The sequence below is a fragment of the Humulus lupulus genome, chromosome 2, assembly GCF_963169125.1.
Source record: "Humulus lupulus chromosome 2, drHumLupu1.1, whole genome shotgun sequence".
Lineage (NCBI taxonomy): Eukaryota > Viridiplantae > Streptophyta > Magnoliopsida > Rosales > Cannabaceae > Humulus > Humulus lupulus.
This window is the reverse complement of record NC_084794.1, coordinates 5617982-5629916: the sequence shown is the minus strand read 5'-3', so window position 1 is coordinate 5629916 and position 11935 is coordinate 5617982. Positions and strand designations below refer to the sequence as shown.

The following is an 11935-nucleotide window of genomic DNA, read 5'->3' as shown; positions in this document are numbered from 1 at the left end:
CCAATGCCACGTCATCACATCTCTCGTCTTTGGGATGCGGGAACCGCGCCTTCCTCTTCCCCCTTCGTACGGACTACTCCCCTTTTTGGCTAAATTAAATATTAATTAATTAATTTAAATGTCTCCTAATTAAGAAATCAATTTCATAAAAAAAATATTAGCGACTACTTTTCAACCGATGTTCTAACCAATAAGAGGTCGACACGTCACCTTACGTTAGAAAACTCCGGCAAATAAATGAGCGCGCTCACATAGGAAAAAAAAAAAAAAAAAAGCTTTTTTATGGTTTGTTAAACGGTTTTTAGGCCCTACCACTACTTTTCTTTTATTTTCTTCTTCGTCTTCTTTCTCCTTCTTCTTCTTCTTCTTTTTTCTTTGTCTGTTTTTTCCTTGGATATTGGAGGAAGCATCCTTGAACAGTATTTTTTTTATATATAAATATTTTTTATTGTTATTTCAAAATACCCAGTTGGTGTTTAAATTTTTCTCTTCTATATTTTTGAGGTGCTTAGTCTCACTAAGATAGCTTTGGTTAGTACTATTTTCCACTCCACTGATATTGGAAGAAAATAATGGATGATGAATATGCTAAACTCATCAGAAGGATGAACCCACCCAGGTAACTACTCTTAAACTCGTTCTTCTTTCTGGGTTTTACAGATTTTGGTTTAAACCTTACTTTTTATTTTATTTTATTTTATGGCTTTTGGTTTCAAATTTGATCTTCCTTGATGTTATTATTCATTTTCACAGAAAATTATTTTGCCAAATTATTCAAATTTTAAAAATCAACTCTTTTGAAAGTATGCATCTTTTTTTCCTTTCTTCTCCAAGCCACCAATTAAGTAGGGATTAATATTTTTTCAAAAAATTTGATCAAATCCTGCTCTGCCCCTGTTGATATCAGATTCCCCAGCTAATTTTCTGTTCAACTTTTCAAGCTGGATTAAAGCTTTTTTTTTTTTTAATGACTTTTGTTTTGTAGTTTTGATATATCCCATATTCCATGAAACTATTTTTTGTTGTTGTCATCATTTGGGTGATATTTGCAGCTAGCTTCATCTAATACATGTTATTCTTATATGTTCTTGCAGAGTTGTTATTGACAACGAAACTTTGGATGATGCTACTATTATACAGGTCTAGCTTCCTTTCGATTTTGTCAAACTTTGCTCACTTGATCACATCTCTTTACTTCTCTCGATTCAATGATGTAACAAGACATTAAATTCTTATTATGAATTTGATCAACTAAGTTGATAGATGGTTTTTATTGTTGTGTTTAGGTTGACAGTGTCAACAAGCATGGGATTCTCTTGGAGGTAGTTCAAGTTCTTGCCGATGTGAACCTTGTGATAATAAAAGCATACATATCTTCTGATGGAGGATGGTTCATGGATGGTAATAACCATGTTTTCCTTCTACTTGAAAAAATTTGAGAGCCTTCTTCAAATTGTTTCTGAATATGTTTGATGAATTTTCTGTTTCAGTTTTTAATGTGGTTGATCGTGATGGGAACAAGATTAGAGACAAAGAAGTATTAAATTATATTCAAGTGGTAAGTGGCTTGAATTCTCTTATGTTTTTCCGATAATTCGATTGGTTTTAGTGAATGTGGTTCAATTTTGCTTCTCTTAGATGTGTTAATTGGCAATATTAGTGTTAGATTTTGCTTCTCTGGTGTGGAGTATAGGCGAGTAATGCTTGTGCTAAAACAACTCAGGACACGCCCTGGCGATAGTTCATGTGAAAAGTACAAAATGGTCTCTTTGTGAATCAAAATCTGGTAATGAATCTAATGATTTTTCATTTTTGATGATCTTTTTGCAGAGACTTGAAAGCAATGATGGCTCTGCACCCTCAGTTAGAGAGTCCGTCGGTGTGATGCCCTCAGAAGAGCACACCTCGATCGAACTCTCTGGTACGGATAGGCCTGGTTTGCTATCTGAAATGTGTGCAGTTCTTGCTGATCTTCATTGCAATGTGGTGAATGCCGAGATATGGACACACAATGCTAGAGCTGCAGCAGTAGTACATGTCACAGACGACTCCACCGGCTGCGCAATCAATGATCCAAAACGTCTCTTAACAATTAAGGAGTTGCTTTGTAATGTCCTCAAAGGAAACAATGATCTCAAGGCTGCAAAAATGTCACTTTCAGCTCCTGGAGGTACTAATAGGGACAGAAGACTGCATCAGATAATGTTTGCTGATAGAGATTATGAGAGGAACGAAAGAGAAGAGAAGGGGTCAAGACCACATATAACAGTGTTGGATTGCATTCAGAAAGATTACACTGTCATTACCATGAGATCAAAGGATCGTCCTAAACTGTTGTTTGACATTATTTGTACGTTAACAGATATGCAGTATGTTGTTTTTCATGGCATGGTCAGCACTGGGAGAAAAGAAGCTTATCAGGTTAGTTTTGCTTTGTTGTTAGATGGTAGCTCAAATAGTCAGGTGTATGGTTTTCTCTCATAAGTCTGAGGTTTGAGTCTTTCTAGATTACCTACATAGCAATAATTATAATTTCCTAGTTTTTTAAACTTAAGAAGACTAGCTTAGGGGGGTGTTTGGTATGGGGTAAAGTAAATGTGGTAATGAGAATCTAAATCCATTCCTATAGTTGGTTCAAATTTTAAGGGGGGCAAAGTTAATAATTTGTGTAGGCACTACATGTATTTTAAGAGTAAAGTGAACCCTTTTGTACACGAGTTTAATATTACCTTCATCCTAAGCCGATCTACACTTTCCAAGACAATTCAACTACTCAAAACAAACGCCCTCTAAATATTCCGACATGTGGTTTGTTGCTCCACAAGGTCTAAGGATTGAGTGCATACTGTGTATCTACATAGCAATTGTTATAGTTTCATGGTCTCCGAATATTATAGGGTTAGGCTATTTTTTTAAAAATTTTCTTGGTTGTTAGACCAAAAAAAGTAGCTTAAATGACATGACATGTGGTTGCTCCCACAAGATCTGAGATTTGATTCCCGATCATCGAGTACCTACATAGCAATTGTTATAGTTTCCTAGTCCCCAAATATTATAGGCTTGGGGGAAGCCTAATTTCAAAACAAAAAAACAAAAAAGTTTTGCTTGGTTAGGAACTATCTTTTGTTGATTTCATCTAACTGAGCAGGCTTCTTCTCATGTAGGAATTTTACATTCGACATGTTGATGGGCTACCTATAGGTTCGGAAGCAGAACGAGAGCGCGTTATGCAGTGTCTTGAAGCAGCCATCGAAAGGCGAGCATCCGAGGTACAAGAGCAACTTAAACTACACAGCAGAACACACACCTTTCATTATTTACTTCCCTTGTTAAGAAAATGTTGCTATTGTAATGCAGGGTCTAGAACTACAATTGTGCACAGATGATCGAACAGGACTCCTCTCTGATATCACTAGAATATTTAGAGAGAACAGTTTGTGTATCAAAAGAGCTGAGATTTCAACTAAAGACAAGAAAGTTAAAGACACTTTTTATGTCACTGATGTGGCTGGCAACCCTGCTGACCCCAACTTAATCGACTCAATACGAAGACAAATCGGTCCTAGTGCGCTGCAAGTGAAGTATAATGCTGCTAGCCTTGCACAAAAGCCTCCTCAAGAGACAACAATGGGGTTTCTCTTTGGAAGCTTCTTTAGTGCTAGGACTTTTCAGAATTTCAAACTGATAAGATCCTACTCTTGAGATTTCTTCTTCTTCTTCTTCTTCTTGTATATTCATTCTCAGTACATAAACATTTTAGCCATGGTATAGTATAGTATAGTATAGGAGTCATTTTAGCCATGGTATAGTATAGTATAGTATAGGTGTTCTTAACCTCCAAATATGAGGTCTTAGTGACCAGTATCTTGTGCTGATACTGTACATAGAAGAAACCCAGAAACCACTACTGTAAAAAAGCAAAATAGGAAGTAAAAAAAAAAAAAATACTGGTTGGGTTTGTAACTTTGTGTATATATATAGGTTTAAGTCATGCAAGAATACATACTTGTATAGTGTGTACATACAATATTGTACAGAAGATAGAAGATTGTACAGATACTTCAAGCTTAATCAGAACTTATATGTTTGTATGTATGGTTGGTTTTTTTAATTTTTTGTTTGACCACTGGTCATGCCCTTTTGCATTAAAATGCAAACATGTTTTGCAGTGTATTTGTTTCTAGCTCTTAAATTGGTTTGACAAGTTAATATTGTTTTGAACACTATTTAAGATTCATTGAAAGAATGAAAAAAATGTTACTAAAATTCAAGCTTAGAGCAACTCTGAAAGGCTAGCTATCAGGCAATCTTCAAGTAAAAGTGGCAATGTAGGTTATGGTTCATAAAATGTTTGAGTGTTGCAACATCACATGAGGTGACACCTCATTATTAGTTAGCGATACCTCATAATACTTATTAAATTCAAATAAGTGAGACCTGATATTGGATTGTGCCAATAACAATATATCATATACTTGTGGTGTTGGACACTAGTAGTGCCCCTTAGCAATTCTCAAAATGTTTTGTATATGGTTTAAATTCGAACCAAGAATCAATTAATAAATTAGTTAATTTTACATTTAAAAATTAATTGTTTATTATTTGATTTTTAATTATATTTAATATTTTATTAGGTGAATTTTAAAATAATTTCAATTTACATGTTATATAAATGTGTAAAAAAAATTATCAAATTAACAAGACAAGTGACAAATGAGTGTAACTTTTATTAAGTTAAAAAAAAGAGGTTAAATGTGTTATTTGTATTTTGAATAATGAATTATATGTGTTATTAAACATGATGGGTTTTCCAAATACTCATTATATACGTATCTCGACACAGTAGACTATCACATAATAACACAAACGATCATTTTTATCTTCAAATTTTTATTCTATTTTAGAATAAATGAATAATTTTTTTTTTGGTTTGATTTTAATAATAAAACATGTAAATAAGATAATGTAATTAAAAACATAACAAAGAAAAACATGAGAATGTTTTATTTTTGTAAGAAAGTATATTTTGTAATGTATTATTTAGTTTAACACATTGCAAAAAATTATACTAATATAAAATTATTTCATTTATCCTTTTGGTCCTCAATTTTTGTGTCTCCTTTCCTTAACGTAGGAGTATAATTTATTTTTGGTATTTGGAGAGATTATAATATAATTTTTTTGTATGATAATGTATATGATAGTTATAATAGACATCTCATTAATTTTTGAAAAATTATGAATAATTGCCTGTTTGGTATTGTTTTCTGTTTTTTGTTTTTAAAATTGTGTTATCAGAAATGAGAACAGAAAACTGTTTTTGTAGTTTTTAAAAAACAAGAGGTGTTTGGTTAATATTTTCTAAAAACAATTTTTTAGTTTTATTTTTTTTAGATCTTAAATAAAAAATTAACAAATATATTTACAAAGAGAAAAATATTTTAAAAGTTTGTAATAAATAATGAGATAAAATAATTTGAAAGAAAAAATGATGAAAAATAAGAAGTGAGAAAATTTGAGAACAACAGAAAACAACTTTTTCTTGTTCTCAAAATTTTCTGTTTTTTGTAACTTTGTTTTAAAAATTATTTTATGAAAACAATGCCAAACACCCTCACTTGTTTTCAAAAAACTGTTTTTAGTTTTTCAAAAACAAAAAACAGTTTTTTAGTTAAGGTGCCAAACACCCTCTTAAGTAACTGTTTAAATTCTAATTTCGACACCATAAATTATTTAAAATTTTCCGAAACTAAGAGAATACTTGCTATAATTATATTTTATGCCATCATTCAAACAAAAAATAGTTTATAATTTCATCAAATATTGAAAATAAAAACTGCGCCTATGGACAAAAATAATACTCCATTCTAAAACCAATTCTATATATATTTAACAAATTGGTCTCAAACTTATTAGTTTTGGTACAACTAAATCATTAATACATTTTCTTGGCAATTTTGATGTAGCTCTTAAAAGCTCAAATATTTTTATTTTTGAAAAAAAAAAGTCAAACAATATCTTAATAATAATAATAATAATAAATTGGTCTATATTTTGTATATATAAAAAGTTTATAATTTTTTTGGATACTGTGTTTTGTCTTATTATTTGTTTGGACTCTGTGTTTTGACAAATTATTTTTTGGATCATATCTTTTGTAAAATTGTTAAAATATAACTCTAAACCCGATTTTGGTTAATATTTTCTCAACTAAAATTATAAATAATTTAACAAACTAACACTTTAGAACAAAAATAAAATTATTCTGCTTAAAAAATGTGTTGTTATATTCAATTTTTTCTTCTTCAAAATTGAATTTAAAGTTGTATTTTAATAATTTTAGAAAACATATGGTCCAAAAAATAATTTATCAAAACAAAGAATAGAAATGAAATAAATAATGAGACAAAACACAAACCTGCTATAAAATATTAAAAATAGAGTTAGACGGTGCGTTTTATGGGTAGTTTTTTTCTTCTTCTTCGTCAGTGTCGTCAGACAGTTTGATTCTGTTGAGTATTTCTCTCTCTCCGACTCTGATGAAGGCTGGTTCGGCAACTGAGTTCGCAACTCGAATAAGTCGAGCTCTAATCGCCGCATCCAACTACACAAGGCCAACTCGGTCATGGAGTCCTTCGCTCGAGCAGACATTGCACCGACTCGGTTGTCGCGACTCACTCACCCCGTCACTCGTTGCCCGAGTCATCGACCCGTTCCTTCTCCCTCACCACTCACTTGCACTTGGCTTCTTCAACTGGGCCGCCCAGCAACCAGGGTTCGGTCACACTGCCATAACCTACCAATCAATCCTCAAATCTCTTTCTTGTTCCCGCCAATTTAACGCCATTGATACTCTCCTCAGGCAAGTGAAAACCCAGAAAGTTACTCTCGATTATTCGGTTTATGGCTCTATCATTTCCTCGTTTATCTCAGGAAAGAAACCCAAAGACGCTTTTCTTATTCTAAGAGAGGTTGGTTCTATTATTCAATATATAGGACCCGAAATATGTAACTCTCTATTAGCTGCTCTAGCTTCTGATGGCTATCTTGAGCATGCTCAGAAGGTGTTTGACGAAATGTCTCAAAGAGGTGTCCCTTTTACCACTCTAGGCTTTGGTGTGTTTATATGGAGAATATGTGGAAACGCTGAATTGGGTGCCGTTTTGAGTGTGTTAGATGAGGTTAAACGATGCGAGTCTATGATTAATGGGTCGATAATAGCGCTTTTGATCGTTCATGGGCTCTGCAAGGCTTCAAGAGTCTCGGAGGCATTCTGCCTCTTGGATGAGCTAAGAAGTAGGAACTGTAAACCTGATTTCATGGCATATAGGATTGTGTCCGAAGCATTTCGATCAACAGGGAGCGTCTTTGAGACAGAGACGGTTCTAAAGAAAAAGAGAAAGCTGGGGGCAGCTCCAAGGACTAATGACTACAGAGACTTCATCTTATGTTTAATTATGGAAAGGCGAATAAATGAAGCAAAAGAGTTGGGTGAAGTAATTGTTAGTGGAAACTTTCCAATTGAGGATGATGTTCTCAACGTTCTGATTGGATCAGTGTCAGCCATTGATCCTGACTCTGCGCTAGCGTTTTTCGGATTCATGGTTGGGAAAGAGCGATTTCCAACTCTTTTAACTTTAAGCAACTTGAGTAGGAACCTATGTAAGTATGAAAAGATTGATGAACTGTTAGAAATCTTCAAAGTTTTGTCTTATCATAATTACTTCAAAGATATGGAGAGCTACAATGTGATGGTATCATTTTTGTGCAAAGCTGGGAAAGTAAAAGAGGCCTATAGAGTTCTTCAGGAGATGAAAAAGAAAGGGTTGAACCCAGACATATCATTTTATAATTCTCTCATGGAAGCATGTTGTAGGGAAGATTTATTGCGGCCTGCTAAAAGGCTGTGGGATGAGATGTTTACCAGTGGGCGCAGTGGAAATTTGAAAACATACAACATCCTTATCCGAAAATTTTCAGAGGTTGGTCAAGTTGAAGAGGCTCAAAGTCTCTTTGACCACATGTTGAAAAGAGGGGTGGCACCTGATGCCACAATTTACACGTCTCTGCTTCAGGGACTTTGTGAAGAAACAAAGCTAGAAGCTGCTTTTCATGTCTTGAACAAGTCTTTGAAACAGGATTTGATGCTTGCTCGAAATGTATTGAATACATATATTCTTTATCTATGCAAAAAAGGTGTGTGCTTTATTCATTTAGTTTTTTTAAACATTTCAAAATTTCAAATTTCGTGGCATATTTTCTCTGGAGTTCTCTACATCATGAGTCTCCAGTGTTTTGGCTCGTTGCTTTCCTATAATGGCTTTTGTGATATAAATCTCCGAATTCTGGGCAGGTCTTTTTCTTGCTGCTTCTGAGTTACTTTGCCGCCTCGAATATGATCCACTGCATTCAGACTCCCATGTCATTTTGCTTAAATGTTTAGCTAATGCTGAAGAAGTTCCAATTGCTATTAAACACATGAAATGGGTGCAAGAAACTTCTTCCTCAATGCTGCAAGTTATATCGGCTGAACTATCAGCATCAGTCTCATCTTCCCCAAAACCAGAGCCAATTCTTCAGTTACTTAAAGCAACGGAGGAAAATTTATGTCTTAGCAACATTTCTAGAAACAATTTATGTAGTTGATCATTTCCAATTCTGCTTAGGTGAACTTTTCATATATAGATAGTACATAATTTCAGCAGTTAGATAGTATTAAGTTGGCTCTTGAGCATGGAAACAAGAAGCAATGAAATGTGAATTTCTTACACAGTGTTGGTCACCAATGCAATTGGATATGCCTATTTTTGAAATGAAGATGAAGTTTGTTTGTAGTAAGTTCATGCTAAGTGAGAATTTATTTGGGGTGCTGCGATCCTAATCAGATGTTAATGATCTATTCTGTGTTTCAGATTACACTACGGAGATCTCCCTTGAATTGGCATCTCTTCTTCATCATTTATCGAATATGGGACTCCATGGTCGGGTTTAATACTTTTGTGCTCATTCACTACTATGGGGTGTTGTTGCACCACTAAAATTGTGGTGTTGCCCTTAAAATGAGATGAAGCCAAAATCTCACCGATGGCTCCCAACTCTGCGCAGTCACCACAATCATCAAAACCTGACATCAATGGTGACCGCTTATCATGATTTCTGCCCACCAAGATTATTTCGTAACTGTTTTCCATGGAACAAATAACTGCAGCTGTCCCTCTTCCGTCCCTTACTACTTCTTCTATGTAGGTAACCCGGTGGTTGGATATCATGGCTTGTCTAAACTCGCTCAAGGACTCATTATCCACCCTTCTTTCTTCCAGATCATTACCTGTAAAATCTCCATCCGCAACAAGTCTAGTCATTGTCAATGTGATCTTTGGATGGTCAGCCATTCGTGCCCCTATAGCTAGTGCTTCCCTATCATCGGCTCCACCCAAGAAGACAACACCAACTCTACATTGACATGAGCTTTCCAAGACTGGCAGTGAGGATCTAAAGAGCCCACGATCAATGAGGATCACAACTGAACAAGGCACCTTGTCCAGGACATTTTTGTTCATGATCAAGGATGCCTTTTGGTATGATTCTACTGTACCATCTGCACGATATCTCTTGTGGAAAGGTATTATAACAAGTGAGGACTTTTTGTCTAGCGCTAATGTGCATACCTGGTCATGCATTGCCGTACAAGGGGATAGTGTGCTGTAGGGATAAACTGAGACAAATTCAAGGTTGCTCTGCTTAAAAGTTCTGAAGGCCTCTAAAATGTCTTTCGAGGAACCCAAAGGGAAAGATGATTTCTCGGTAAGCTTGTGGGGGATGAGAATGGGGATGGTGTGACCAACAATCTCAACAAGGTGGAGAACGCAGACTGCAAGCTGGCTTTCCACTCTTGGATTTAATGCTTCTAGGATGTTGATTGTGGTATAAGCAATTTCTTCATCGTGCACACACACCAATAGCCGGAGTTGAGGTTTTGATATTGAATCCATCACAGTTCTTCTCTTGTAAACTACATATCTTCTTGAAGGATCATAGAGCCGTTTTATGATGGGGACAGCCAAACCACTAACGATCAGCATGGATAGGTACATACTCGCAAACGTGTCCGTGTCAATCAACTACACAATATTAGCACGGTTAGAAAATGTTAGAAAATAGTCCTAGAGAATTTAAGTGTCAAATGATATTGGCAAAATGTGTGAGGCATACTTTTGTTCTCCTCAACATCTTGAACAGGCCAAGCTCAAGGAGGCCTTGGTTAGTCATGACAAGGCCAAGCGTGATAGCATCAGCAATTGGCATTTTGCAGCCTTGGCGAGAGGTGAAGTAGGCTCCTATAAACTTTCCAAGTGCACCTACAAGGGCCACCAACTGTATAATCATATGAGACCCTGGGTCAATTTTAAAGATGTTTATCATCAAACCGTTTTTTAGGAAGAAGATTGGCAAAAAAATCCAGTAGGTAATCATGTGGAGCTTCTCGTCAAGCCCAGACCCTACTGGCTGCCCTGCAGGTATGGTGATCCCAAGAATGAGAGGGCCGAAGCAAGTGTGCAAACCAATAGCCTGGCTGGAAAATCCAGTCATCAAAACCAACACAACTACAATGATGAAGTGATTTGTGTTCAATGAAGCTTCTACCGGTTTAAGCTGTAACAGCCATAAAATTGCAGGGCGGAGGATGAAAACAATGAAAGTTACAAAAACAAAAACAGAACCAAACATCGATATTACTAGTTGGTTGTCATCGAGTTCCTGGTTTATCAGACCCAAGACGGTTGATATGGTGAAAGAGAACAAGCCGCTTACCACAGACGAACACATTGCAACCCTACCAATTTCCGACTTCATGATCTTGAGCTCGACAAGGAGGTTAGCGATTGTCGGGAGCGCTACTAGTGATTCAGCATGTCCTACCGTTGGAAGGCTGTTGCTTTCATCAGGATTCATGCTAATCAAGTGTGGTAAGAGAGCGGAAAATGCTCGAGTCATTGCATATGGCACCAACACTGTGGAAACACCAATAAGAAGACTAATCTTGTTGATTTTCTTCAACACAGATGGATCCGTATGCACTCCAATGAGGAAGAAGTACAGAATAAATCCCATCGAGGAAAGTATATCTAGTGGTATGAAACCTCTGAGGGGGAAGAAGCTGGCCGTGAACGATGCACTCTGGCCTAGAACCGATGGTCCTAGTAGTAGACCACCCTGGCCATGCACAAACAAAAATCAAGGTGAATATTTGAGAGATTTGAGCCATTCCAAAACATGGGTTCTTCTTCTTTCTATTATTTATTATATTTTTTGGAATAAAAATATAAACTTACCAAAATTTGTACTACGAGGATGGATTGGTTCAGAGGCTTGAGGAGCAGGTAAGTTAAGAGAATGGCACCAGTAGAAAGAGAGAGTTGTGTGAGCAGAAGAGGGAATATGTAGTTGAGTGGATTGTTTTGGAAAAATGGTCCATAAGGGTGCAAATTTTCCAGGCTAGTGCAAACGTTTGTCTCATTAACAGACGAGTTCAAATCCAAGGCTCCCATGGCTCTTAACCTATATGATTTAAGAGCCTTCTTTTTGTGTATGAATCAAATCATGGGACGAGGAAGAATGAATGAATGAATGTCTGCTCAAACTGTGACTTTATCTTATAAGATGAACTATCACCTTTTATATTCAACCAAATGTTGTTTTTATGTTTTTTCTATATGAAGCTTTTGGATTCAACGAATACCATTAATAAAAAAAAGTTTTAAACCAAAAAAACTAAGTAAAACTTCATAAACAAACAAAAAAGACATTTGTCTAACTAGCACCGAACAAACCCTAACAAATAAACCTGTCTAAACCCAGCTCTAAAGTTAGAAAGTCATGAAACATATTATAAACAACTCTATATAATCACTAAATCTATATGGGTTAACTGTCC

The 11935-nt window shown here is 35.5% G+C and overlaps 3 protein-coding genes across 4 annotated transcripts; 2 read left to right on the top strand and 1 right to left on the bottom strand.

Moving 5' to 3' along the window:
* Positions 1–331: 331 nt before the first annotated feature.
* On the top strand, positions 332–4095 carry LOC133817037 (ACT domain-containing protein ACR6). Its single transcript, XM_062249421.1, has 7 exons — positions 332–619; positions 1095–1140; positions 1287–1401; positions 1491–1558; positions 1831–2421; positions 3165–3269; positions 3358–4095. Exons 1-7 carry the CDS (start codon positions 573–575, stop codon positions 3700–3702), a joined length of 1317 nt encoding a protein of 438 aa, XP_062105405.1. The 5' UTR covers positions 332–572; the 3' UTR covers positions 3703–4095.
* Positions 4096–6479: 2384 nt separating this feature from the next.
* LOC133817036 (pentatricopeptide repeat-containing protein At5g14080) lies at positions 6480–9060 on the top strand. 2 transcript variants are annotated; one of them, XR_009885490.1, is made up of 3 exons: positions 6480–8196; positions 8354–8834; positions 8913–9060. XR_009885490.1 is itself a non-coding variant. In XM_062249420.1 (2 exons), exons 1-2 carry the CDS (start codon positions 6540–6542, stop codon positions 8644–8646), a joined length of 1950 nt encoding a protein of 649 aa, XP_062105404.1. In that variant the 5' UTR covers positions 6480–6539; the 3' UTR covers positions 8647–9060. The 2 variants fall into 2 exon arrangements, 1 of the variants encoding a protein (XP_062105404.1); XM_062249420.1 differs by having other exon boundaries at positions 8354–9060.
* Positions 8919–11549, bottom strand: LOC133820042 (cation/H(+) antiporter 15-like). The gene is made up of 3 exons (XM_062253438.1): positions 11334–11549; positions 10213–11214; positions 8919–10121 (listed from the first exon to the last, which is right to left on the bottom strand). Exons 1-3 carry the CDS (start codon positions 11547–11549, stop codon positions 8919–8921), a joined length of 2421 nt encoding a protein of 806 aa, XP_062109422.1.
* Positions 11550–11935: the final 386 nt, after the last annotated feature.

Coding starts and splice junctions, on each gene's coding strand:
- LOC133820042 (XM_062253438.1), bottom strand. CDS start 11,549: ATGGGAGCCTTGGATTTGAACTCGTCTGTTAATGAGACAAACGTTTGC. Junction 11,215..11,333: donor TCCTCGTAGTACAAATTTTG/GTAAGTTTATAT, acceptor GTGCATGGCCAG/GGTGGTCTACTACTAGGACC. Junction 10,122..10,212: donor AGATGTTGAGGAGAACAAAA/GTATGCCTCACA, acceptor AATATTGTGTAG/TTGATTGACACGGACACGTT.
- LOC133817036 (XM_062249420.1), top strand. CDS start 6,540: ATGAAGGCTGGTTCGGCAACTGAGTTCGCAACTCGAATAAGTCGAGCT. Junction 8,197..8,353: donor TCTTTATCTATGCAAAAAAG/GTGTGTGCTTTA, acceptor AATTCTGGGCAG/GTCTTTTTCTTGCTGCTTCT.
- LOC133817037 (XM_062249421.1), top strand. CDS start 573: ATGGATGATGAATATGCTAAACTCATCAGAAGGATGAACCCACCCAG. Junction 1,141..1,286: donor ATGATGCTACTATTATACAG/GTCTAGCTTCCT, acceptor TGTTGTGTTTAG/GTTGACAGTGTCAACAAGCA. Junction 3,270..3,357: donor TCGAAAGGCGAGCATCCGAG/GTACAAGAGCAA, acceptor ATTGTAATGCAG/GGTCTAGAACTACAATTGTG.